The sequence below is a fragment of the Dermacentor variabilis genome, chromosome 4, assembly GCF_050947875.1.
Source record: "Dermacentor variabilis isolate Ectoservices chromosome 4, ASM5094787v1, whole genome shotgun sequence".
Taxonomy (NCBI): domain Eukaryota; kingdom Metazoa; phylum Arthropoda; class Arachnida; order Ixodida; family Ixodidae; genus Dermacentor; species Dermacentor variabilis.
The window spans coordinates 17,400,890-17,427,969 of NC_134571.1; the positions used below are offsets into that span (position 1 = coordinate 17,400,890).

A 27,080-nucleotide genomic window follows, 5' to 3' on the forward strand; every position below is an offset into this window, starting at 1 on the left:
GAGCAATGGTGCTACCTTACCAGGCTCTCTTCTGTAGATTGCAATTTCCCCACTTGACAATGATACAAATACACGGTTGTCAAGGTATCTGCAAAATAATGACATACTGTGAGGCATCACACCTTTTTTTCCTCTTGAGAACATAAATAGAGTTCGAAAGAAACATACATGATGCAATGAACTGCTGCTGAGTGCTGCACCTTCATCTTGTTCTTCTTTATCCTGATATTATCATTACAATTATAGACGTGGATGCTGCAAGAAAAAAAAGTTGTTAAGTACAAGTCTTCAGATAAAAAGGTGCCAGAACAGTACTGGAGAATTAAAAGTTGACAGCATGCAGAATGTTAATGAGACACAGCCACACTAGATATTTTATGTCTGTATATTACCATGCAAGGATCTGTGCTAGATATAACAATATAAGCACATCTTACCAGCCATCTTCAGTTCCTAACCACATGGTAGGAAAGTGATTGTCAGTTTCTTCAACTTCTTCCTTTGGCACTTTAGAGCTTTCCTGTGGCTTTGTTTGATGTTCTTCTTCTAAAAAAAAAACCCAAATAAAGGGTCAGCAAGCCTGAAGTGTTGAAATACAGTCAGCTTTCTATTATTCAAGCTCAACCTAATGAAACATTTTGCAGCAGAAGAACATGATGACAATGAACATATTGAATGAACATCTTGAAGGGGCAGCGCAAGATGACAGAGACAGAAAGCAGGAAATGTACAGGACAGCACTGAACTCACAACTAACTTTATTAGAAGGCATACACAAAGATAAGTATCGCAACCTATGCCCAAGTGCTCTCCCATCGATAGTGTCATTATCAGTGCACAGGCAAACAGCAAAAACCTATAATCTAATGCTACACTATGAAACGGTTTAAAAATGCAAATTCATTGTCATGCAAATTTAATGAAGGCATGCTTACACAGTACGATCCTTTTTTCTTGATATCGTAGGCCTCAATAATCCATCTCGTAGTCCGATTGCCATGTGCATAAAGAATTGTGGTGTCTTCATAGATTGGAGCACACCCATGCTCAGAGCAATGTCGCGTGACATGTGAGTAGGCATTACCCGCTAGCAAGCACCTATGCTCTGACAAGCTAATGTTCAGGCACCGACCTGTTTGGGTGATATAGACGTGACCACAGGAAAACGGAATAACTCACAACTAATAAGGTTAGCTGTGAGTTCAGTGCTGTCCTGCGTGTTTCCTGCCTCCTGTCTTTGTCGTCTTGCACTGCCCCTTCAAGATGTTCAACTAGTACCAACTTGCCCAAATGTTGATTCTTGTACAATATCATTGAATGCATACTTCAGAAATAGAAGTAGTTCAATAAAAGCAGTATAGTGTGCTTTTAGTAAGTAGAAGCAGTTAAGTCTTTGTACTTCAAGCCTGAATAAAAGTAATACTTATTGCAGCATTAAAGCACTGCTTTGTACCTTGAGATTCATTGTTTGCCTCTTCTTCGTCCTCTTCATCTTCACTAGATTCACTGAAAGTTATAAGAAGCAGGTATTACATCTTGCAATACTGACAGACAATTTCTAAGGCTTCACACCAAGTTAAAAACACACAGAATGTTAAACATAACTTGATAAGGAAGGAAAAACTAAAATCAAATGGATGTTTCAGTTACTATACGGGTACCTTGTTGACAAATAAAACAAGTTTCCCAAGAATTCATATAAATTGTTGTAATGAATCACTTGTACACTTGCCTTAAAATGAACAAGGGTCCCTGTGGGAGCCATATCTGCTTTCATTTTTTATTTGATTTTTTTTTATTTTGCTGCGTTCACCATCATACATTTTTGACATCTTGGCATGTACAGCCCGAGCTAAAGGTTCTTCCATCAAAATTTCCGACTTTACCAACTTTGTTACAGAGAACTCCCCTAATAAGTTTTTCACAGGACTACAGTAAAAGAGCAGTCCAGGAGACTATTGCAGAGGATTATGACATACAGGGATCTAAGGACCTTGCTACCAGTGATGTTATAATCAGGGAAACATAACAGCGATGAATTGTTAGGAAAGTTACACTGTACACAATATGCCAGTAGGAAAGAGAACACCATATTTGTGTTTTAAGCCATTGGTTTTCTATGTTCCAATATAATAAATGTTTCATGAGAGGTATTCTTCAACATGACAACTATATAGCCAATAACAATAAGTGAGGTTCTGATCTATACATTTGCAGGATTCACTATTTGACTACAGATTAGATGATTTCATTCGTATGGGTGTACACGGTAGTCCTTTATGGGAGGGAACAGACAAGTGCGTGGCCCGTGCTCTGTGGAGGCTGCTTAGAGCGCCAGCGAGCGGCAGCAAGGGGAAGCACATCCACTTGTGGCATCGTCTATCGGCGGCCAGAATAGCCAGGCATGGCTGATAGGCAAACGCATGCCAGAATTAGCTGGACATCCCTCCTTATGAATTTTGTGCAAAGATCGGGGCCTGCAGCGCAGCATCTGCTCTTACAAAACCACACTCAGTACGCAAGCACACGAAAAACATGGAAGTTCCAACATATGTCAGGTAGTCATTAGGTACTCCCAGCATATATTAATGTCTAAGCATCCTAGGGCTACTTCCATCCGTCTGTCTGTAACGTGAAATGATACACTGCGTGTATAGGTATACATGAGGACCTATAGAGATATATATGAGAATGCCTTATGATTACGTCTGCCTACTCATATTTATGATTATGACTGCGTATAGTGAGTACTGAAGAGGTATAGGAGTAATTAAGGTTCATAATGACTAATATGATTAATTAAGGGAAAATTAGATAAATGTACGGAATATTACTTAAGAGTAATTAAGCATAGTAAGGCCAATTAAATAACTTGTGCTAAGTTATTAGGTTATATTAAGTTATTAGTGTCAACCAAGAGTAACTAAGGTGAAATAGATGGAGTCTAATCAAGAATAATTAAGGGTACTTGACATTAGCCCGATGTAATAGGTAATCTAAGTTACTTGTACAAACATATGTGCCATGTACTTAATTAATCCTAATTAAGTAATTAAACAGATATCATTATAAAAAAATAAGCCTAATAATTTCAGAACAAATTAATTAGTTTTAATTATCTAAGCCAAAGTGCATTGCTCTCACCTAAGTCGCTCCAAATAAAGTGAGGTTTATTCATGCTATGTGGGGAAGTGGGGAACCATAGTCCATCTTGCAAAAAAGTATGCGGAAACTCCACTGGAGTTGTCTAAGTATGCCTAAGCATACCCCCAAATTTCACTTGCCCTATCCAAAAGTTTTAAGTAGGCCCACCCCAAAATATCAGTTGGCACATCCCTTAGGCTTCCCCCTGCATTTTCAATAGTGCCCTATGTAACCCTATGAGTATTCCCTGATCAATTTTTTTTTCCTATCGTTCCTTATCACCTATAAAGCAACCAATCATCTACATTTGCACTATTATAACGATGAAATGTTGTAACTTCGCAAATTATGCATTTTTGTGCAGATACAAGGCATTACACTTTTTGAGTAACGGACAGATCTTGCTGGGCTACTCACCAATGAATGCTTACACATTAAAATACGCTGGGAGTACCTATTAACTAGCAGGTATATCTTGGCACTTCAACGTTTCCAGTGCACTAGCATACCAAGTGCAGTTTGCTAGCAGCAGACGCTGCGCTGCAGGCCCCATCCCTTGTGCATCCATCTGGCATAGGAGGGAGTGCAACAGGCACTTGCCTACCTGCCGTGTCTGGTTATTCTGTCCACCAATAGATGACGCCACAAGCGGACATGCTTCCCCTTGCTGGCACTCTAAGCAGCCTCCGCACAGAACAGGTCACATGTTTGCGTCTTCACTTTCATAAAGGAGCACCCTGTACATCAGATAAACTGCACTGGATTGATGTTCTTACCTGTCAAGCTGTATGTTGCCATTATTGTTTGGCTGGGCTGCTGTGGACTCCTGCTCTTTGCTCTCTGCGTCTGTGCTAGCAAGCGCATTTGATTCAGGTACAAGTGACTTCCTGCGTCCCATTGACGACAACCTACACAGAAAGCACAACCAAGATAAATCGAAGGGCTCGGCAGCTCACAAAACAGATACTACAACAGGCACTCATGCCGAAAGATGAGTTATGAAAACAGACCTTGCTATGCTGTGCAACCATCTCCTGTGTTGTCTTGTGGCAGAGTAAGAGCCTTCATGAATTTGTAACCTCAAATATATACAAAGGTATTCCAAAACAGCTTTTGATGCATGGGGAGCAGCTTGCTCAATGAAAGCTCACGATCATGGAACTTATTCCAAGTGAATGAGACGTGTCTTGTTTATTCTTCAATAAGAGCTGCACTTAAAGGGTCCTTGAAACGGTTTGGGCAAATTATGTAAAAATTAAAACATTAGTAAAATATGTGTCCCAATTTAAGTGAAGTGTCTCGAATTAAGAGAGCTAAGGATGATTACAAGCTACCCTCCTCCCTAGCCATGCTTTTCCTCCTCAACTTGTTCGCCAAGTGATCGGGGCTAAGCTCCACCTTCACTGGCTCTGGGTCTGATGTGACAATGTGTTGTCTGCTTCCAGTTGTGTTGGAGTCAGTGCGTGAAACCTCTCCAATCTCAACTCTAGCCGCCTGGCCGTCGATCCCCCCTCAGAGATATCCAAGCAGTATGTGTTGCAAGCGTTCTGTCGCAGTGCCAAGCATATCCAGTATTCTCGTAACTGCAGGTGAGCTGGAAATTTCGGTGCATGGGCGGTGGCGTAAAATAAAGCCCCTCCATACTACTACTGCTGTGATTAAGGGGCTTTAGCATAAACGTTAGCAGCCTGAGCAGCCTGGATTGTGTAGCCACCCGGTAGTGCAGACCTTAACCTGCCAAACACAGAGCTACTATTGCTGTAACCGAGTGTAAAACATTTTCAACATTTAAAAAGACAATGTGTTGATGATTGCACTCCTGCCGAAAATTTGCACCAGCAGCAAAGTGGAATACACTGGGTTACTGCTATAGTATTAGCTCTGTCTTTGTCTGGTTGAGCTCTATGCCACCAGGTGGCTGTACCATGCAGGCCGTTCATGTTTGCACCTCTGAGCACTCATCTGGTAAAACGCCCAGTTCGCTTGCGCTTGTGTTTACCCGAATACTGGACACACTAAAACCTCTATTACGGTAGTAATACTCCATCATGAAGTGATGGCCGCAAGCGCATGGATCCTGGTGCTGATTGGATACTCCCAGTCAGGTGCACTGCAGCCACTTCGCTCGTCTGCTGTCTTGCAGAAGGACAACATGTAACAGCTTAACATATTGCTGATTGCTACGTTTGAAGCCCACAACACAACAAGGGCGAACTGCACTGCTCACAAAAAGAAAGCTTGAGCCAACACTGATTGCTCACCTCGCGTCTACATGAAGCACGTTGTAACACAAGAAGACGACGCTTTCTGCATGCCAGAAGTGCTTGAGTGTAGGGATAAATTGTCACTGTGTATTCACTTTCTGTCACTTCTTTACAGCAAAGCTGTTAATGGCTAGTTCCCCGAGGATCGTGTTTGTGGGTTAACACAAAACTATCATAATCATGACTGGCTCCAGCGTCGTCATCTTCCACAGATGGCTTGTTGGCACCCCTCGGCGCTACCGCACTCGTGCCACTGCTCCCACATTTGTCGTTGTCACTAATTCATTAATTGATATAATAATTAATTAAGAAACACAAATGCGTAACCAATTTTACAGCGAATGACAGTGAAGCTGTTAAAGGCTAGTTCCCCCAGGATCATGTCCATGTGTAGACACAAAACTCCCCATACGTGGGCTGATCCTGAAGATGGTGCAATGCCGGGCCGACCAGCGGTGGAGGTGAAACAGGCATTAAGCACTCCCCATACGTGGGCCAATCCTGAAGATAGTGCAATGCCAGGCCGACCCCCGACAGAGTTGCAGTTAATCATTAAGAGGAAGCTTTAGCTCGGGTCCAACTCCGACGCGGCCTATTCAAATACATGTAAAACGCAAAGACGTTTTTATGAGGTAACCCCTGGACCGATTTTGATGAAATTTGTTGCATTTGAAAGAGAAAGTTAAATTCTAGTGACTGTTGGAAGCGGAATTTCGATTTAGCGCTTCAATTTTCTTAAAACGTTTTTCAAATATTTGACCGTTTGAAAAAAATAGAAGCACGAAGTTTACAAATTCATAGCTCTGCATCAAGAACAGATATCGCGATTCTGTAAACGGCATTCATTAGATCATTCAAAGCGGACAAATTCAATGTGTCATTTTGCATCTTACGTGAATGTGTTACGTTGGTTACAACGGTTTTGCAAAAGTTGTATTTCCCTATGATTAAATTTTTTTATATTTATGTGTAACATATCAATTTTGTCCGCTTTAGATGTACTATTAGATGCAATTCAAAGAATTGTATTATCATTTTTAGTGGTTAAGTTACAGAGTTGTAAACTTGATAGTTTCGTTTTTTGAAAATTTTCAATTTTTGCCAATTTTTAACAAAAAATTGACAATCTAACTCAAAAATTCGAAACCAACAGTCACTAGATTTTAAGTTTGTCTTTTAAATGCAACAAACCTCGTCAAATTTGGTGCAGTGGTTGCCGAGAAAAACGAATTCTCCTTTTACATGTATTTAGATAAGAGCACTCGAGCTAAAGCTTCCTCTTAAGGGGCCCACATACACAGCTTCGCTGGTCATCCTTCTTCACACAGTGGAAAGGCACAGAGTTTTTTCTTGTAGGAACAAATTAACCAACATTCCAACTGCAGTATTCCAAACATTTGTTCACCATAAAGGTGGAAAAATTATGGATGACGCAACATGAGTAGCCAATCAGACAGCTCTCCCAAATGACGTCATTTGGGCCAAACATGCCAATTGGGATGGGGCGGCTGAAAACTCAGGGGAGCGGCACCACTGCAACTGGTTGTGATACACGTATTTAACACCTTATAATAAATTACACACTTTACATAGAGCACTTAAATGTGTCACTCAAAAATCAGAAGGACTTACCCTAACAACTCAGTATATTTGCACAAAACCATCAAAATTATTTCAGGGAACCTTGAAAGGATGGTGACACGTTAAATTTGAGTTTTAATTTTCTCACCTATACAGCCTCTGTCATACCAAGGTCCCTTACGACTTTCTTACAGGTCATGAGACTTCTCAGTTACGCTATGGGAGAACTTTGTACACTGCCAAGTGTGACTGCACAGTGGTGCCAGTGGCTGCTATTTCAAGCTTAGCTCACATCAGTAAAGGGACACTTTGCAAGCAGTGCGTCACCTGGGTAAGCTGGACGATGTGTTAACATGGTTCTTTTTCTGCAGCTTTATGCACTCTTTCTGCGTCTCAAAATGTGCAGAGAAGCTCGAACAGTCCTCAGGAGCTTGATAAACAATGCTAAAGACTTGTTGTGTACTGCACTATCTATCTGGCTAAAGAGGGACAGATGAAAAGTGTTGTTGTCCACTTTGCCCAGTGATGCAGAATGGTGCGAGAAATGGAAACGGGCTATATACCATGGCAAGATAATCTGGGAGCTTCTCATTCAACTCTCTAAATGTTCACATGAGGGAGAACAAGTTTCGCTCGGAAGATATAATTCGTGGTTATGAGTGTGTTGTACACTGCACTGTTGTGACGTTGCTGGACAAAGAGTGCCTCGAATCCAAGTGTAGCTCCGAGTGTTCCAACCAACCTATCATTCATGCATTGTGTGCAATCACAAAAGCGACCATGCAACCGTGCAGGGTCGAAATTTAGTTTGTTTCCTTTGCAGGTGAATATATATATTTTTGCATGTGATGGAGGTCCATCACTGTTACACACATTTTCTTTTTGGCTGGTTTATTAATACTCCATGCTTGAGTGCTGTGGCAGAGGCGTTCAAATATGTTACGAGTTCAACACACTAGTTCCTCTCTGTTCTCTCATGTAAGAAGCAAACTGCCGACTTTAGCATAAAGCCATAGTAAACATTTCAGCACGTTGCATATAACCTTAATCATGTCAACTCGCCTAAGGCTGTTTCTCGCCAATAAAACACACAATGCTACTTTGTCCAACTTTTCAGTGACAGCTAGGTGCAGCTGGACATCTTGGTGGTGGAACTACACCAAGCAGTGAGCACTCGCTCAGGTGCATTGTGTGTGGTAACGACCAAGTTCTGCAGCACTTGTGTAATTTAACTGCTCAACCTTGGAGAACAATTTTAAGCGTTCAACACAATTCCGAGTTGTCTGGTAAAGGTTATTCTGGGCTGCACTTCAAAGCTGTGTTTATAATGTAAACTATGCAAGACAGTGGGACTAGTGAAGTGCACATGACCGTTTTTGTAAAACCTGATAAAGATGTCTTTGCTGCCTATGCTAAGCTGAGAGTAGCAAAAGTGCTGCAATTTGTCGGGGAACTTCAGGTGTAAATTTATAGCGATACGCCGACATGTAGATAAGCCACGAGAGCATCGCAAGTGCTGCGCAGTTGCTTCTAATGGCATCTTCTAGCACAGTGGTTGCTATTCCAAGCTTAGCTTTTTGATGTCATAAGCTACCCAAAAAGTAAGCTTGTAAAGTAAGATCTTTCAGAAATATTTAGATCTGACACAGCAGGCCAGTTCAGAAAAATTCCTTCACACCGCCAATACATTGTCACGAGAACGCATCCTTTTATTGCTCATATTCTCTGCACGCTATAATCTCACTGTGAAGGTTTACCTGTCCGTGCAAGCGACTGGAAGACCATAATGTGAAACAGTTCTAAAAGGTGACCAAAAATCATCTGCGCGAGCTCTTCTTACAACGAAAACAGACAAGAAGGGTTTTGGTGGGAGCTAGTTGGTACGGATCATTCCTATTTAAAACAGCGCAAAAAACACGGACAAGGGAGGACACAGGACGAGCGCTGTCCTGTGTCCTCAAAACAGACAAAGTAAGCCAATGACACCAGCAGCAATCATTGGCTCCTTATCTACAGTGGAGCCCCTAGTGGCAGCTTCTGTCTCTAAAGCAAACTTGGCCTGAAGTGATGTGATCAGCAAAAAAAGTATTAAAGGATTCTGGCAACTGCTTCCTTTCTCCTGCAGGGATGCTGGTGGTTTCTGGTTAGAATGCCTTGAGTGTGCTAACTTAATGCATCTCCCTTTCAAAGCATTGAATGTTTGTTCCTTAGGGCTGGTGTCTGGTAAAGTTAAATCACTATATGTGTGCCTTCAATATTGGGCTGATGTTGAACAGGGGCTGTACAAGTACAATGTGTGATGAGGGAGATATATGAAAAAAGCTAATGCAGCACTAAGGATTTAAAGTGTTGATGTACTTGAGTATAAAATGACGTTAAGAAAAATTAAATTGCAAATGCTATGCAAGAAAGGCATACGAGATTAATGCAATAGCGGATGTCGTACTCATTGCTGCAACCCAGATGAAAAAGATCAGTGAACCTGTGTATCAGATACGTTAGTTTTGGATAGAGCAAGTTTACTTTGTTTCAGCTGCACAGAATGTATAATGACTGCGTGGCAATGGCAGGCTGCTCACACTGGGCTGGCCGCCGGGATGGAAGCGATGCACAGGATGCGGGCGTTGCAGACACCATTGCAGGACATGACCGTGGGCTCCGGTTGGAGGCTGAGCACGCACACTTGACCCACGTAGCCATCGCTGTTGCAGACCCAAACGTCTCGCAGGCCATGGGCATTGAGGCCCAGGGTGGCCACTGCGCACGTAAACTGCAGTCCCGCCCGAGTCTTGCGGATTGGCACAGGATGCAGGAACTCTGGGGGTGGCCGCCGGTCTGTGGACAGCGCTGCACCAAGAAAGTCAGTCCATCAATGACTGACTGCTCTTTTCACTGTTGAAATTTGAGTTTATTTGCAACAAAGGGATTATCAGTATAGATGACTTTTCACGTAACATTTAAATATAGGTTTATTCATAGAAAATATGAGTAGTCAAATCTCATTGAAGCAAAGACAAATCAGACATGAAAATAGCTTTGTTATATCTGATATTCGTTATGGCATATATTTATTAGGTGCTAATATTGCTAAAAGAACTTTACGTTTATTTCGTTACATCCAATAATTCACTCTATCTGTGTTCACCAGATTGAAATTAGACTGAATTCTGATTTAGGCAGTGCCAAACGAAGGCTTATTAAAGTAACCTTATTCATTTCAGTTATGGGGCTTAGCTTCCCAAAGCAGCACATAGGCTATGAAAAGTGCAGTCACCTTGCAATCTGGAAATGAACCAGTGACCTTATGTTTCAGCAGCAAAGCACTGTTTTCACAATCAATGCACACTCAGGGCAACCGGTGATGCAACCTTCCTGTATGTTGACAAGCAAAAACTTTGTCAAGGGGAATCAATTTAACTCTTTTCTTATTGGACCCAAGAAAATAGATCAATTTGATCAACAGTTTTTCAATATGTTCTTAAATGTTGCTGTTGGAACTCTTCCATGAGCAACACAATGCACCATATCAAATGACGACTGCACTTAAACTATTAATCGGATTTGACAATCCTCAGTGGATTCGGGAGTCATGAAATAAAATACTTTGACAGGAGGGATCGTGGAAACTAGCCTCCAGAGCTCCTAGTACTTACTCAGTGAAAAAATGCAAAATTTGTGCTTTGGCCAATTCAGCAACATCATTTTTTTATTGACAGCAACAGTGAAGACACACAAGCTCCTGTAAGGTTGTCCAAATTTCCAATCTGGCAGCTACACTATCTTAACACTTTCTCAAACATAGGTACATGGTCAGGAGTGTGTGTTGTTTTGATAATTGTGTCTGACTAATACCAAGTGCAACTTAATTTTTTTTCCACCATGGGTTGCTCGTGTCCATCAGCGTTTCAACAGCACGTGTACAACTTATTACAAGCAAACCTTCCCATATTGTAGAGTATTCACTCACACAAAAGCACACAGTCAATTTCAGGCCGTCCATCGACAGATGCTTGACTAGTAGTCAGATCTCTTACTTTCTGAACACCCACTACACAAACAATCTTATTCATTCATTTATAATACTGTGTAACACTGCACTTTACTGTATAGTACTGTACGAGTACTGTACAAAGCATGTGAAGGCCCCAGCACCAGTCAAAGATGCATGGCTAAACCAGCTTGCCTAAACAGAAAAGCAATTTGAACACAAAAATCAGGCATGAGGGAGCTTGTGCATTCTCGCCAATCTGACAGGCATTGGTTCACGAGCGTAAAGAATGCATTAAAGAAAGGGACCAGGTGTTTGCTGCAATGAGCAAAAACAAATGCTTCCTGCACAATAGGCGCTCACCCGTTTTCACATTTGTGAAGCCACAGCTTTCCTACACCGCATGGGCATCACTCTGGCTAATATTCATGCTAACAAATCCGGATAACTTTTCTTATTTTTTTTTATGATCTGACTTACAGAAATGGAAACTATGAAAAAGGCAGAATTTCTCTATATTTCAGATTCGTTTTTGCTCTTGGTACTTATACTAAAAATAGCAAATTATGACTTTCATTCACGATTCTTGAGGTGCTTCTTTGAAGTTTCACATAAGAATTCTCAAAACCTCTCTGCTTTACTTTCATTCAAAACACCAATGATCATGATGCAATTAAATGCATCATGGTATACATTGTGAGTAATACCCCTTGAAATAAATTGTTAAAACATAAAAACAATGGAAATGAGCATATTTCAAGCTTGCAATGTGAATTTGCACACCAATATTATCAGAGCTCTAGAAATCTACTCACCAAGTTTCTGCTTGGCTTCATTGAAGGCAACTTCCCATGAAGACCGTTTTTCCGTGGAAGGGAATATAATTGCTATGTTCTCAACACCCTCTCTGTAATATAAGAGAATCCCATGTAGTCTATGCGCTACTCTGTTTACAGCTTACTGTTACAATGCAACAAGCAAATTTGTTTTGAGCACAGTTGAATAGATCACATTTTATGTATTTGGAACACTTACGGAGTGGTCACTGACAGCTGCAGGTTTAGAAGCTGCAAGTCATAGCTTTGCCGCTCAGCAAGCTGCTTGTTCAAGCAATTTGTAATTTCTTTTACTGCATCATCCAGGGTCTGTGAAAAAAAAATGATATTTTATTAGTTTATATGCATGTCAAGCAGCAATAAAATGACTGTGGTCTCCCTGCTTGAAACAGGAAACTTTGAAACCCCCACAAGCAATCAGCACTTCTGTGATTTATTGAAAAATTATTTTTTCCTTGCATTGAGTTCAGACCCAATAATATTGCACCACTTAAAAATATACAAATAAGACAAAGAGTTCGCTGGAAAATAGAGACTTGAGGGGATCAAGATTGGCCCAACAGAGAAAGCCTCAGGTTGGAGCCACTGTTTCGACAAGAGGATTTGTCTTCATCAGCATCTTAATAAAGAAAATTTGTCAGGGCTTTGACAAACACAAGTTCTTTAGTCAAAACATTGGCTCCAAGCTGAGGCTTCCCTTGTTCGGCTACTGTTGACTACTTCAGTGAAAATGTCAAGTGTGAGTTATCTTAATCAGGTGGTTATATAAGGTGTCAGATACATTCCTCTTAAAGACAAGTTCTTTAACAAAGTTGGTCAAAAAAAGCCACAGGCCTGTGCAACACACACAGTGTGTTCACAGGGTAATCTGGAGGAGCGTCTCCATATAAGATCATTGTAAATTGATAGAACAGGGTAACCGCAAGTACTAAGCATATTTAAAGTCATGTTTTTATTTGCGTACATTTACTGAAACACATAAAGATGTGCTTTACGATCGGAAAAGTAGGTTGAGAAGGACATGCAGAGGGGCAATAGGGGCACCTTTATGTTTGTAAATAAAAAGTCCAAACAAGAACCGTTGCGTGAAGAGCTGCATTGTGTATTTGACACAAATTCCATGCCAAGGTCTTCTTGCACACTGCACGAACCAGGCTTTGTGGAAATCGTTCGTGTTTATGTCGAAATCACCCATAAAAATCTGGGGCATATCGTGTTGAGCGACAAAGGTATGTGGCAAGAAGTCCGTAATCTTCCTATGTTGAGAACCTGGCGACATTTACACTGAGGCAACTACAATACCCTGGCAAAGTCTACGTCCGGCGCTCCTACAAGTTTGAATTGCACACACTCATTTTCTCATTTGTATATTGCCACACCCAAGGCCTGACGCGCAGTCCTATTTTGCTGATGTGACCCACCTGTAGCCTGTAATGTCATGTGGACGACCCCAGGTCTCGAAGAAACAAAGTAGGGACACTCGCATTAAAATGCAATTATGCATGACGTGACGTCTTTGTGTAGGCAGAGAATGTATGTTGAGAGAGCAGATGGCAAATCGGTGCAGGGCAGTGCAAAGCCACATTGCATGATTGTGTCAAGGCAATGTTGCAGTAGAACACGTTGTGGGGCTAGTTGGTTCATAGCTTTCAAAAGATGAAATGCCAACAGAGAAAGCACACTCGAGTCTATGGAATTCATCCCGCAGTGCTCGATCTGGGTTTCTGGCAACGTGGTGAAATGTGAAGTCGTCTTCAGCATTCGTGATGTAAAGGCCATCAAGTGTAGTGGCTCAACTCAGTGCCACGTACACATATTTCTAAGGGCAACGTTTGTTATAATCATAAACAACGCTAGTATGTGTGCCACCCTGAGACTTGTTAATTGTTACTGCACTAGCCTACACCACGGAAAACTGTCTGTGACGACATGTGATGTCAACCTTACGGTCAAATGTGCATTGTTCCATTGGCACACACTCCCGAATATACTGCCCAATGGTGCCATCCTAAGCCATGCTAGTCTTCCCGTGGCACGACAGTCAAACCTGAGCCACAGTCTTTTTACGAGTCCTAACTCATCTACCTCAATGTGAGCGAGGTTCCCAACCACACCACCGACCAGCCCGTCCATTACATCAATGCTGACAGTTATCGTAAATGGCAAAGCTCCCGGGCCTCATTTTCGTCTGCTCACACGTGAGAGCCTGCGCAGCGATGCTCTCAGGCCTCATTTTCTGCTGCACACACACAACAGTCTTTGCAGCGAAGCTGTCTGGCTGCATTTTCAGCTGAGCGAATGTGACATTGCTTGCGTAGAAGCTGTCATGCCTGATTTTTGGCAACATGCACTAGATGGTCGTCGCAGCAAAGTATTTTTGCACCGTTTTCTTGAGAACGAACTAAACTGTTTGCCCAGCATCGACAGCAACCTGCGGCTGTGCTTCTCTATACACAGCGATTTGCTGAGCCCGATGTTGCCTGGTTACAGCTGCGTGCATAGCTCTATGAATCGCGTCTTCAGCAGCGGTTCATACCTTGTGAGGAGGCATCATAACAAGTTGCAAAGAGATAACACAGGTAGCGAGACTACGCAGCGCACATATCACATCCCTTGGTACATGTCATGATACGATGCAAGTGGAAACTAGAGGGAGCAAAACACTTAATTCACAGTAACAGTAACAAGAATGAACTGTTTCATACCGCGCACTAGTCACTTCTTGTTCACTGTGTTTCTCCTAAATGACGATACGTCTCTTTTTCATCATTATCTTTGTTGCACTACAGATCCAGCATTTTCCTTCCTTTCAATGGATGCATTATCCCAATGTGAAAGCGTGTGCATGCCCGAAACATTAAAACGTGAATCACTTGGATAAGTATGGCTTTATATGCACCACAATACGTAACTGCAATGCAAAGTGAGCACGTGTCGATGCTACGCAGCACGCCTCTGACAGCGCGTGACTTCTTGTGCGCTAGGCGATAGCTACAATGGACAGTGGACACCGGCAGCGGACACCATCGCCAACCGAAATGGCTATTGGAATGAGTCCATAACAGCTTACACTGTAAAATGGAAGTACTACAGGGAACCTCAAGGAACCTCCAAGGATATGCTTATGAAACCTTGATAAAGCTTACACCAAAGACAGCATCACCTGTTTAGTAGCAGTCTTTTGAGCATCGAGCATCTTGGCTTGGAAGTGGCACACTAGACGCCATTGGACAGAATACACCTTCAAGCGAAATCATAACAGCTAGTGCTGTAAAGGCTTTAGCAATGCAGGGTACAAAAATTTGTAAGCTTTCAAAGTCCTACAATATTTGCCACTGGTAATCAGCTATGCTGAAAATGGTTGCAATAACGAGCCTTCAAAATGCTAGGACTGCATCAACGCATCATATAAAGAAATGAAGAAAAAAGGAAAAAGTAAATGTAGAGAAGAGCAGCTACTTTCAAGCATTATGCAACCAAATGAATTTTATCTGGCAGTACTACTAAGAAGAAACAAATATTAGGGGTGTGCAAATACTTGAATAGAATATTGAACGTTCATATAATTCTATTCACGAATCAAATTATTTAATATTTGACTTTACAAAGATCGGTCTGATTAGTCACCGGAAGGCATGCTGATTGCATTGAATATGCGAGTTCAGTATTCAAGCAGTAGGGAGATTCGAGCAGTTGGCACCTCTCTGACTACACGCAAGCACACAGACGAAGTTGGCACGCGTGCTCACGGCTGGTTGACTGCGGACCTGAACGCCACTTCAACGGCTCTCAGTCTAACTCGTACGCATGATTTCGCGGCCGGTCACTCGCCCTGGGCCTCCCAATTTGAGAACCTTGGTGGTGCCGATCACGGTCAACGAGTGTGGCGCCGATCACTGCGCGAAGCGGTGCCGAGTGATCTGGTGTGCATTCCCTACTTTTGTCTGTCGCACATATTGGCCTTATATAACATGCTGACGATAACCCACAGAAACAACCTGCCAAAAAGATGGGAAAACCCTCCTGTTTGTTGGAAAAAAACTAGAAAGCAATACTTTTTAAGCAACAGAAGACTGTCGTCGAGCCAAGTATGGCCCACTATTAAACTGAAAACCCCATTGTTATTTAGGACAACTTTGTTATTCGTTCAGCTACTGAAGGAAAAAAAAGCACTTAATTCTATTTGACAGATATTGCATCGACAAAAAATATTTTCCAGACTTTCGTATATGAACTGAGTTGTTATCAGTGCAGGCATGCTAATTTGGTGTTCCCTTTCATAAGAGTAGAACATACTACGCATCTCAATTCACAAGTACCTAACCTCCTGAGCATGTGCGGCACTGTGTTTATTGCACAAAATGTGGAAACATAAATGTTTAAGTCAATTTTACTGATATTCGATATTCAGCTTTTTTTCTTCATTCAATTTGATATTGGATTTGAAATCTGCTATTCGGTATTGGCAACCCCTAATAAATATTAAGTGGCAAACTACAAAGAATGCGCCTCTACTATTGAAATTTTAGAACCTTTATTGGTCCAATTTTTGTAGGCAGTCAACTTCTATTTCAACCTTGGCAGGACCAGAAGATTTTTTCGTATGATTCTAAGGTTCAAATTAAATGAAGTAGTATTATTGGCGCAAGAATGGGGACCTTTTAGGAATTTCAAGTGTCAATAAATTATGACATGAGCCGATTTGCCAAATTTCATTTAAGAGAACTTGACCAAATGTTCAGACCATGCCAACCAAGCCAGTACCATGCAGACACACGGCACTGAAACACTCCTTTCCAAACAAAATGGCCACAATGCAGTTAAGAAAAGCACACTTCACAGATAATAGCGTGCATAACCAGGTGACTTTTGTAACAATCTAAACTTTTGTAAGTTGCCATGTTGACATGCAGCGTTAATAATTAAATGCACACATGTGAAGATACTAAGGGCACATCAAATAGAAAGGTGCTTTGCGATGTGACTGCATGCAGAATGTTGCATCAAAATAGAAGCATGTTATAAGCAGCCCTTTAAGCCACAATGGTTGCTTGCTTGTTCGGGCTAAAAGTTACCCAAAAATTGACTTTTGTGGTGGGTTTTATTTAATGCCATACTTTGATTCAGCAACTACAGCTTCCTCCTGAATAAATCAGAATTTTTCCTTGTATGCTGGCAATGCCAGGTCCAGAATGTGTAGATTTATTATGCATTAGGAACAGCCGTGCCATCTATCTATCACAAGGACGGCAAAATATGTCAGCACTCTGCTCTCTCTGCAATGGGCATTTTATTTTTCTAGGCTGTGCCACCATATGTTTCACTGAGAAAACTGCTTTTCCCATACACCATTGTCACAGATAAACTGTGCTTCTGATTTATGATGCAAGGAATTGGAATGCACTGCACTCAAGCGTGGTATTCAACCAGAACATGTGCATATTGTGGACCTAGGCAGTGTACATAAATCATTTAAGCATTTCCAATATTGAACCACCATTGATTTCCACAATTGAAAATTATTATTTTTTTTTTCACCTGATGAGCGCAGTTCAGTCGAGAGGCAAGCTCAGATATCTGTGTTATAACAGACATGTCCTCTTCCAAATTTTCTGCTTCTCGTATAGCCCTTTTAAGTCCTACATCAGCAGCTGAAAGGCAATATCACCTTTTATTGACAACAGAATGACATCCATCTTCAATAGTAATTATTGGTGAATGTAATTTCCTGTTTATTATTACTAAAGCAGGTAAGACTTTCAAATGTATTCACAATACAATCACATAAGTTCAAAGCGTGACAGGCCCTCTAAAAGCAGAGTAGATGACAGCTCAACAGCAAGAATCAGGGCAGATGACATAGGCACTATGTTTGGGTCTGTCATGCCTGCAATTCCTGTCTTTGCTACATATTACATTCTTGAATAATGCCAGGTTAAGAAACAGTGCTTTAAAATTTCGACACCAAACCAACTAGCCCAACTTCACACCCTTGCACATTTAAACCTTCAAACAAGTACAGGTAGCTCATCACCCCCTAAGCATCTCAGTGCATCTAAACGTAAAAGTGTCGCCTTGACGATCTCACAATATTTACATAATATGTAATTACACACCAATCTACTACAACAGAACATCACCTTGGCATTCCCAAAGTTATAATACCACCAATCTAAAGTTGTCAATCTGATGCACTTGCACCCTTTAAGAATGCTGCCATTATAGTTATACATAGATGTAACTTTAGCTTCTCCAATTTCCTCAGCCTTCAAAAGGCACCATAAGCATATTTAGCTCAAAACTAAAATTAACATGGTAGCACTACCAGAAGTGCTGGCATGAGCAAAGTGAAGCACTCAAGATGAAAGTATGTTCATGTTTTCTTCTGCTAGCTATAACAATACTTGCTGCAAATAAAAAGGAAGAAAAGAAATAGGAACTCACATTTTAAGATGTCCAGGTTGTCTAGAGAAAACCTAAGAAGCAGTTTGTACTTGTTCATATCAAACACAGAGAAACCAAAACCAGCTGGAGAACTCCTGCACAAAAGCAAATACGTATATTTTTCGATGCACGCTCATGTGTGTCCATAGTAATAACATTAGCTCTCCATTCTGTGATAACATACTCAACTTCTTGACACTTCTGTATTGTTCTTACCTTAAAGGGCCCCTCACCAGGCCCCATAACAAATTTTGGTTATACGCTGGAAGCTGTTACGTCTCCTCTAGGGAGTGTTCTGCCGCAAAAATTTTTCGTCGGCTCATTAATAGGCGAGACAGAAATATTTCAGTGCCATGAACCCATGATTTCAGCAGGCAAGCTCCAGTGCATAACGAGACTCCCTCTCCGCTCGCACCGTCGAGCCTTCCCAAGCGAAATTCCTTCCCTGCGTTCTCCCATGCCAGACATTGAGGATCGCGTGACACATATGTCATGGGCCCCGCCTTCACTTTTTTTTTTCTCCTTGCTTTTTTTTTTCGGCGCTTCGCACTTCCGCCAACGGTGTTGTGCACAAGCTGTTGTCTCGTTCGCGCAGCGCACGATACTGCGCGCTGTGCACAAGGAAACATGGCTAGCGGTATAATTCAGTGCTACACAAATACTGAGGCAGAACAAGCGGATCGCAGGGCATGATCACGGGCTGGAACACGGTAGAGAATGGCATAGTTTCGGTACCTGCGCACATGACCGCAAGACCGTGGGAACAAGCAGATGAAACGGAAGTACATCGACCCGCCGTGGTTGCTCAGTGGCTATGGTGTTGGGCTGCTGAGCACGAGGTCGCGGGATCGAATCCCAGCCACGGCGGCCGCATTTCGATGGGGGCGAAATGCGAAAACACCCGTGTACTTATATTTAAGTGCACGTTAAAGAACCCCAGGTGGTCAAAATTTCCGGAGTCCTCCACTACGGCGTGCCTCATAATCAGAAAGTGGTTTTGGCACGTAAAACCCCAAATATTATTATTATTAAGTACATCTCTCTTGCTTCGGTCCAAAGTAAAACAGAAGACATGCAGACATTCCGTTTACGTGTTTTATTATTTCTCTAAGCTTCAATTTGTCAATTCAAGCAACAGATCACACAGAGAACAGATGTACTGAATAATTCTCGAAGTCATGTGTCACCACAAGCGACGTCACACTGCAGACACGATTATGTAGGCACAGGGGCACCATTACATCACCGCTCAGCTTGGAGCGTGGAGGCCGCGAGTGACGAGGGAAACGGCATTCGGATTGAAATTTCAGATCTATCTGCAGCGCATAGCGATGTAATACTTTGCAGACACGATTGTTATCGCACAATGTAGGCTCTGCGCTTGTGCGATAACCGAAAATGACCAAACCTGGTGAGGGGCCCTTTAAAGGTGCTAATTGTTCTTTGTGACAATTGCTTTAGTTTTTAATTTATGACAGCAATATAGCTTTCTTTGGTATTGCAGTTCATCACCATGCTGAGCCTATTCTTTCATATATGTATTTTACTTTGCTCAGCGTAAAAACAAATCAACTTGTTTACCCATTAGGCTTACTTGCCTCTTCTTTTCAGCAACTGCACTTGGCGCTGATGCCTCATTTCAGACAGTACCATCATTAATTTATTAGACTCAGGAAACCCCTGTCAAATTGAAGATTTTAGTGCTATGTAACACACAAGCTCATCACATGTATAGTACGGTGTTACAGCACTAGTGCAGACAGATTAAAAGCAAACAGCATGACCCAAATGTGAACAGCAAGGTTAGAGGGCTGTGGCTGAGTGCAGTGAAATTATGGCACAACTGATTTCAACTTCTTTGCACGATACATCATTCTTTAGAGATGAAAATTAATGCCGCAATTATTTGACTTCCATCCATGCAAGCCTTCCTGTTTACGTGCTTTGAAGAGGTTTCCTTTGTCCATGATGACAGGTGCTAAAAACCTCCATATTTATTATCCCTATGCGATTTGTCCAGTTCGTTTTTATTTGTACACAATGGGCATGCTGCTCACACAATTAATTCAAATATAGCCTGTTCAAGAAAGTGATTGCTTTCTGAAGTGAGGCTATTATCACTAACAAATGAATACACAGCATAAGGTGGCTTACCATAATCTACACAACTACAATCACTGAACCAATAGTTACTGCAACTCTTCAAACTAAAAGCATGCTGAAGTAACATGTAGTACTGTAAAAGTAAATTTATGTAACCAAATGTATGATGTGCTCTTAGGCAGCTTGTACAAGTTATTCCATGTATGTTATAACACATCTAAACGAACATCAAGTTACATGAGCATGTTACAACATGCTTCTATCAATGTTGTGGCAGAATACAACATTACGCTCTATATTAAATGAAGTTTCTGGCACTGCCCATGATCCTCACTGTTATTTCTCAGAAATGTGGACCCATCTAGGTATTTTTCTGTAGTGAACACACCACTAAAGGTCAGCGCAACAATTTGCAAGAATGTGTAGAAGAATGATACCTTCTATCACAAGAGACAAACCATGACCTTAACTTCAGCATGGCACTTATCAAGCCAGCCTCCATCAGGTCTACAGTGTGTGGTCATTCGTTATAGTTAATCATTTCAGACAAGCAAATGCTGACTGTTTTTGGCCACTGTTCTCCTTAATCACTTAATAAATTTACGAATAAGCAAGTAATCAAGCGCATGTGCACAAGTTATTTGAAAAAGAAATAAAAACAGAAAACTCACGAAGAAGGTGATGTTTTCCGCATCGTCCCACTCTTTCTTTTGATGCTTGTGATCAACAAAAGGTCAGAAAACAAGAAAAGGCATCTGTCTTTTTTTGTGCCGAGGCCACCCTGTAAAGTACAGATAGTGAAAACACCCTTAGGCATTGTTGGCTATTAATTCTGGTGAGTTCAGTGCAAATAGGCATCTGTAATGAAGAATAAGAAAGCAAATTACTCACGGGTATTGTCACAAAGTCATAACGAATGAATGTCCGATCTGGCTGGACGAGCTAAAGAGAGGAAGCACAGGTAAACATTAAGGCTGCTTTTCCCAAATTGAACTGTGCACGAAAAGTATGACAAACACGAATGCATGTGATGAATTTGTAGAAATGAAATGATGATTAAGTAAATATATTCCTAGGGGTGAGCAGCGCAACCCAGACAAAAGACAAAAGGAAGTACACGATACAAGCACAAACTAACAACTGGTTTATCTTTTGAAGCAAGTGACTAAAAAATATGGAAAATGTAAACACGTGTAAAGTGACGCTTACATGGGTGAAAGGGTGCTCCTCGCCTAGCTTGCCGTGTTATTTAAGTAAATAAACATGAACGGCATCAACTGTCATTGACACGAGTGAAGTCATATAGCTGTGAACCTTAATCATATTGAGCCTCTGACGTCAGTAGTGGGGCCCTTTGTGACACCATTCCATTTATAATCATCATCATCACCATCATCATCATCATCATCATCATCATCATCAGCCTAGTCATGTCCACTGCAGGACGACGGTCTCTCCCTGCGATCTCCAGTTACCTCTGTCTTGCGCCAACCGATTCCAACTAGCACCCGCAAATTTAATTATTCGTCGCACCACCTAGTCTTCTGCCGTCCTCTAGTGCGCTTCCCTTCACTTGGTACCCATTCTGTCACCCTAATTGTCCAACGGTTATCTAGTCTGCGCATTAGACGACCTTCCCAGTGCCATTTTTTTCTCTTAATGTCTATTAAAATATTGTCTATACCCATTTTCTCTCCGATCCAAACTGCTCGCTTTCTGTCTCTTAAAGTTATGCCTAGCATTCTTCGTTCCATCGCTCTTTGCCTGGTCCTTAACTTGTTCTCAAGTTTCTTTGTCAGCCTCCAAGTCTCTGCGCCGCATATCAGCACCGGTAAAATGCATTGATTGTATACTTTCCTCTCCAATGATAACGGTAAGCTCCCAGTCAGGAGCTAATGATGACGGCCGTACGCGATCCGACCCCTTTTTATTCTTCTGTGAATTTCCTTCTCGTGATCCGGGTTTCCTGTAATTAGTTGACCTAGGTAAACATACTCCTCCGCAGACTCTAGAGGCTGACTTGCGATCTTGAACTCTTGTTCCCTTGCCAGGTTATTTATCATTATCTTTGTCTTCTGCATATTAATCTTCAGCCCCACTCTTACCCTCTCCCTGTTAAGGTCCTCAATAATTTGTTGTAACTCATCTGCATTGTTGCTAAATAGAACAATGTCATCATCAAACCGAAGGTAGTTGAGGTATTCGCCGTCGATCTTTGCTCCTAAGCCTTCCCAGTTTAATATCTTGAATACTTCTTCTAAGCACACAGTGAATAGCATTGGAGAGATTTTGTTTCCTTGTCTGACCCCTTTCTTCATATAGGTATCTTCCCACTTTTCTTGTGTAGAATTAAGGTGGCTGTGGAATCTCTGTAGATATTTTCCACAGTATTTACGTAAGCGGTCTGTACTCCTTGATTACACAACGCCTCTAAGACTGCATGCTGGTATCTCTACTGAATCAAATGCTTTTTCGTAATCTATGAAAGCCATATAGAGAGGCGTATTGTACTCTGCGGATTTCTCGATAACCTTGTTAATGACATGGATGTGATCCATTGTAGAGTAACTTTCCTGAAGCCCGCCTGTTCTCTTGGTTGACTAAAGTCCAGTGTTGCCTTTATTCTATTGGAGATTATTTTGGTAAATATTTCATATAATACTGGGAGTAAGCTAATGGGCCTATAATTTTTTAGTTCTTTAACGTCGCCCTTTTTGTGGATTAGTATAATGTTTGCATTCTTCCAGTTTTCTGGGACCCTAGCAGTTGATAGACACTTCACATAGAGAGCCGCAGGTTTTCCTAGCATTACGTCTCCTCAATCTTTGATTAAATCGACTGTTATTCCATCCTCTCCTGTTGCTTTTTCCCGTTTCATGCCTTGCAAGGCCTTTCTGACCTCATCTATAGTTATAGGAGGAGTTTCTGTATACTTTTCATTATTGTTTCGAATAGAGTGCTCCCGAGTCCTCTGGGTACTGTAAACGTCAGTATAGAATTCTTCTGCTGCTTTTATTATACCTTCGAGATTGCTGATGATGTTACCCTGCATATCTTTTAGTGCATACATCTTGGTTTGTCCTATGCCAAGTTTCCTTCTCACTAATTTCAGGCTGCATCCATATTTAATGGCTTCTTCAGTCTTTCTCACTTTATAATTTCTAATATCACTTATTTTCACTTTGTTGATCAGTTTTGACAGTTCTGCAAATTGGACACTTTCATTCTTTGTTGTTTCTTTACTAGATCCTTTGTTACTTGGGAGAGCTTGCCTACTGCTTGCTTTGGTGCCTTGTCTCCCACTTCAACTGCTGCCTCTGAAGCCAGCCTCGTTACAGTTTCATTCATCACCTCTATGTCATCATCATCATCATCTCTCTGTTCTAAGGTTGCATATTTGTTTGCAAGTAGCAGCCTAAATTTGTCTGCTTTTATTTTTACTGCCTCTAAGTTGACCTGTTTTTTCTTGAACAATTTAACTGTTTCTCTCTTCAAATCAAGATGAATCCTAGCCCTCACTAACCTTTGACCACTGCACTTTACCTTACCTATCACTTCTGTATCCTGCACTATGCTGGGATACGCAGAAGTATGAAGTCAATTTCATTTCTTGTTACACCATTAGGGCTCTTCCAAGTCCATTTCCTGTTGTTACATTTCCTGAAGAAAGTGTTAATTATTCTTAGTTTATTCCTTTCTGTGAATTCTACCAGCATCTCTCCTCTAGCGTTTCTAGAATTGACACCGTAGTTGCCAATTGCCTGTTCACCCGCCTGCTTTTTCCCCACTTTTGCATTGAAGTCCCCCATTACTACTGCATACCGCGTTTGCACCTTTCTCATCGCTAATTCAACATTTTCATAAAACTGATCCACTTCTTCATCGTCATGGTTGGCTGTTGGAGCGTAGGCTTGTACTGCCTTTCAAGTTTCAAGTTTATTGCTTCATTCATTAGTGGCACATATATGCAGTAGAAGTTATACAGAAAGAGGTCCCACAGTTAGAAACTGCAGCGGGACCTCTTGTTCTTAGTTATGTAATAATATATAAATAAAAAGGCGTCAGTTGCGGTTATAAACAAAGAACAGATTACACAATTTCTACCAGTGTTAGAGTAATAAAACCTATGGCAACACATCACAACATTAAAAAAATGTGCATAATAAGCAACATAAAAATACTTCAAAGAATAGATGCAGTTTATAAGGCATTAATATAAGCTCTCAGTGAACGTTGGTATGACAATAATGTAGGTGAGGATTTCACGTGAGCAGGTAAATTATTCCACATTTTCATGCTAGCAAAACCAACAGTTAGTTTGCCATAGTTGCTGCGTGATTTTGGAAGTAAAAGGTTATCTTGTAAAGAAAACCTGGTAGTGTTAGGATTAGCAAGACTATTTCTGCCAATGGTATAATGTAATTGTGGGTTTTTAAGAAGGTGGTAAATAACGATGCTGTGGTTGTACCAGATAATTTTATTTATTGTGAGGATACTTAACTCAGTGTAGATGGGGGTAACATGAGCGCTATAAGGAGCTGAAGCGATGATACGGACAGCGTTATTTTGGATGTGCTGTAAGGGAGCTATATGACAGCAATATGTAAGACCCCAAGAACTCATACAGTAATTTAAATGGCTATAAATGAAGGCATAATACAATGTCAGGAGAGTGTACTTTTGAAAGTACTGTCTGGCCTTTAAAAGCACCCCAATACCATAAGCAGCCTTTTTTTTATGAAGCTGACATGCAAATTAAACTTTAGAAAGGAGTCTAATTGAACACCTAAAAATGCACACTCATTAGATGGTAATATTGGGTGAGAAGCTATGTACAGTGGTGGAAGGTTAGATAGAGGTTTACTGTGTGAACTAAAAACCATAACCTTTGTTTTCTGAGGGTTAATTAGCAATTTACATTTTTTCCACCAACTACTGATATTATTTAGTTCATCATTTAAACGCTCAGTTAGCGTAAAGATGTCGTTATGGGAAGTGTAAATAGTGGTGCCGTCCACTTACAAAAGACATTCTGTAGAAGTTAGGCAGTCCGGGAAATCCTTAATGAAGATTAGAAATAAGATGGGACCGAGTATGGACCCCTGTGGAACGCCAGTGTTAATTATTTTTCTGTCAGACAGCACTCCTGAAATGCAAAGCTGTTGCTGTCTGTCATGTAAATAACTTCGCAGTAGCTCCAAAGATGGACCTGTTATGCCATATGCGCTGAGTTTAGTAAAGAGAATGTAGTGATAAGGGAATCGAATGCTTTCGAGTAATCAATAAATACAGACCCTATGAATCTGCCCCCATCAATTTCCACTTTGATCTTGTCAGTGAGGGTGATTAAAGCTAGGTTAGTAGAATATCCAGCGCGAAAACCAAACTTTCTTGGTGTTAATAGTTGGAACTTCTCCAAATAGTTAGATAGGCGCTGTTCTATTAGTTTTTCTATTGCTTTACTGAAACACGGCAAGATGGATATGGGCCTGTAGTTTGCTAGTAAGGTGACGTCTCCTATTTTGTGCACAGGAATTATTTTTGATCTTTTCAAGTCACTAGAAAAATAAAGATTAAATTGACAATATGACTGGAAGCTTCACATATGCTGTCAACAATTTCTTTGATATGATACGAGCATATGAAATCTAAACCAGGACTGCAATCTTTAAGATCCATAATTGTTGCGCGAACTTCACTGGGTGTAGTTGGGAAGAGATAAAATGATTGTTGTGACAAGCGCGACATGGGAGTGTCATTACCGCCAGGGATATGAGGCACCGTAGCATAAAAGTTGCTGAATGCGCATCCAATATCTTCAGGGTTTGTAAGTATGCAATCTTTTTCTTGAATTTTCCTTATTATATTCCTAGTAGGATTCTTATTCAGAAACGCATTAAGTATCTGCCATTGTTTCCGGGAATCGTTCCCGGTTTGATTTATTACATTTTTATAGTAAGTTTTCTGCGCTTGTTTAAGTAGATATGTCAGTAAGGTGCAAAACTTCTTTTAGCGAAGCTTAAGAGATTGGTTAAATGGTCTATTTTTGCATTTATGATACAGATTTAATCTATAATTTTTATTGAGTTTGATTACGACTACTGCTACCCTCTCGTTGATGCTGTAGAACTCATCAATGTTGCCCACTATGTCTTTATGGATTAGGAATCCTACCCCGTATTGCTTTTTATCTGGGAGACCTCTATAGCAGAGGACATGGCTGTTATTGAGCAATGTGTAAGCCTCACCAGTTCTTCTAATCTGACTAAGGCCGATAATATCCCAAACAATGTCTGATAGTTCTTCGAAGAGTCCTGCTAAGCTAGCCTCACTCGAGAGGGTTTGGGTGTTAAACATTGCAAGGGTCAGTTTCCATTGGCGGCCTGTCCGGCCTTTCCATTTCTAAAGTGCCGCAAAACCATTTATGCTCTTGTGCCTCTGTCAGTGCGTCTAATACAATCAAACCTCGATATAAGAAACATGTACAATAATGAATTTTTAGATATAACTAAATAAATTCAAAATTTGTTCAGCCATACTTCATTTCAGCCAGGTTAAGATGAAAAATTTATTACACAGAAATAAAAATGGAGACAGCATACATCATGCAGTGAGGAGCCCATACAAGTGCTTTCTTTGGAAGCCAAAAGGATGGCTTAGAGCAGGGTTTCCCAAACTTTCTGACCTTGGGGAACCCTACCTGCCTTCCCAGAGTGCCGC

General features: G+C 41.1%; 1 protein-coding gene across 1 annotated transcript in view; it reads right to left on the reverse strand.

Annotated features, from left to right (window-relative positions):
- LOC142578721 (rho guanine nucleotide exchange factor 17-like) overlaps positions 1–27,080 on the reverse strand; it is a 247,716-nt gene that overhangs the window by 25,887 nt on the left and 194,749 nt on the right. The window contains exons 9-20 of the mRNA XM_075688231.1: positions 21,252–21,302; positions 21,032–21,141; positions 18,258–18,352; positions 17,352–17,464; positions 12,013–12,122; positions 11,793–11,884; positions 9,569–9,836; positions 3,921–4,052; positions 1,454–1,506; positions 438–546; positions 169–255; positions 21–88 (exon numbers count right to left, since the gene is read on the reverse strand). Of these exons, the coding sequence (XP_075544346.1) occupies positions 21–88; positions 169–255; positions 438–546; positions 1,454–1,506; positions 3,921–4,052; positions 9,569–9,836; positions 11,793–11,884; positions 12,013–12,122; positions 17,352–17,464; positions 18,258–18,352; positions 21,032–21,141; positions 21,252–21,302 (1,288 nt within the window). The remainder of the gene's footprint in view (positions 1–20; positions 89–168; positions 256–437; positions 547–1,453; positions 1,507–3,920; positions 4,053–9,568; positions 9,837–11,792; positions 11,885–12,012; positions 12,123–17,351; positions 17,465–18,257; positions 18,353–21,031; positions 21,142–21,251; positions 21,303–27,080) is intronic.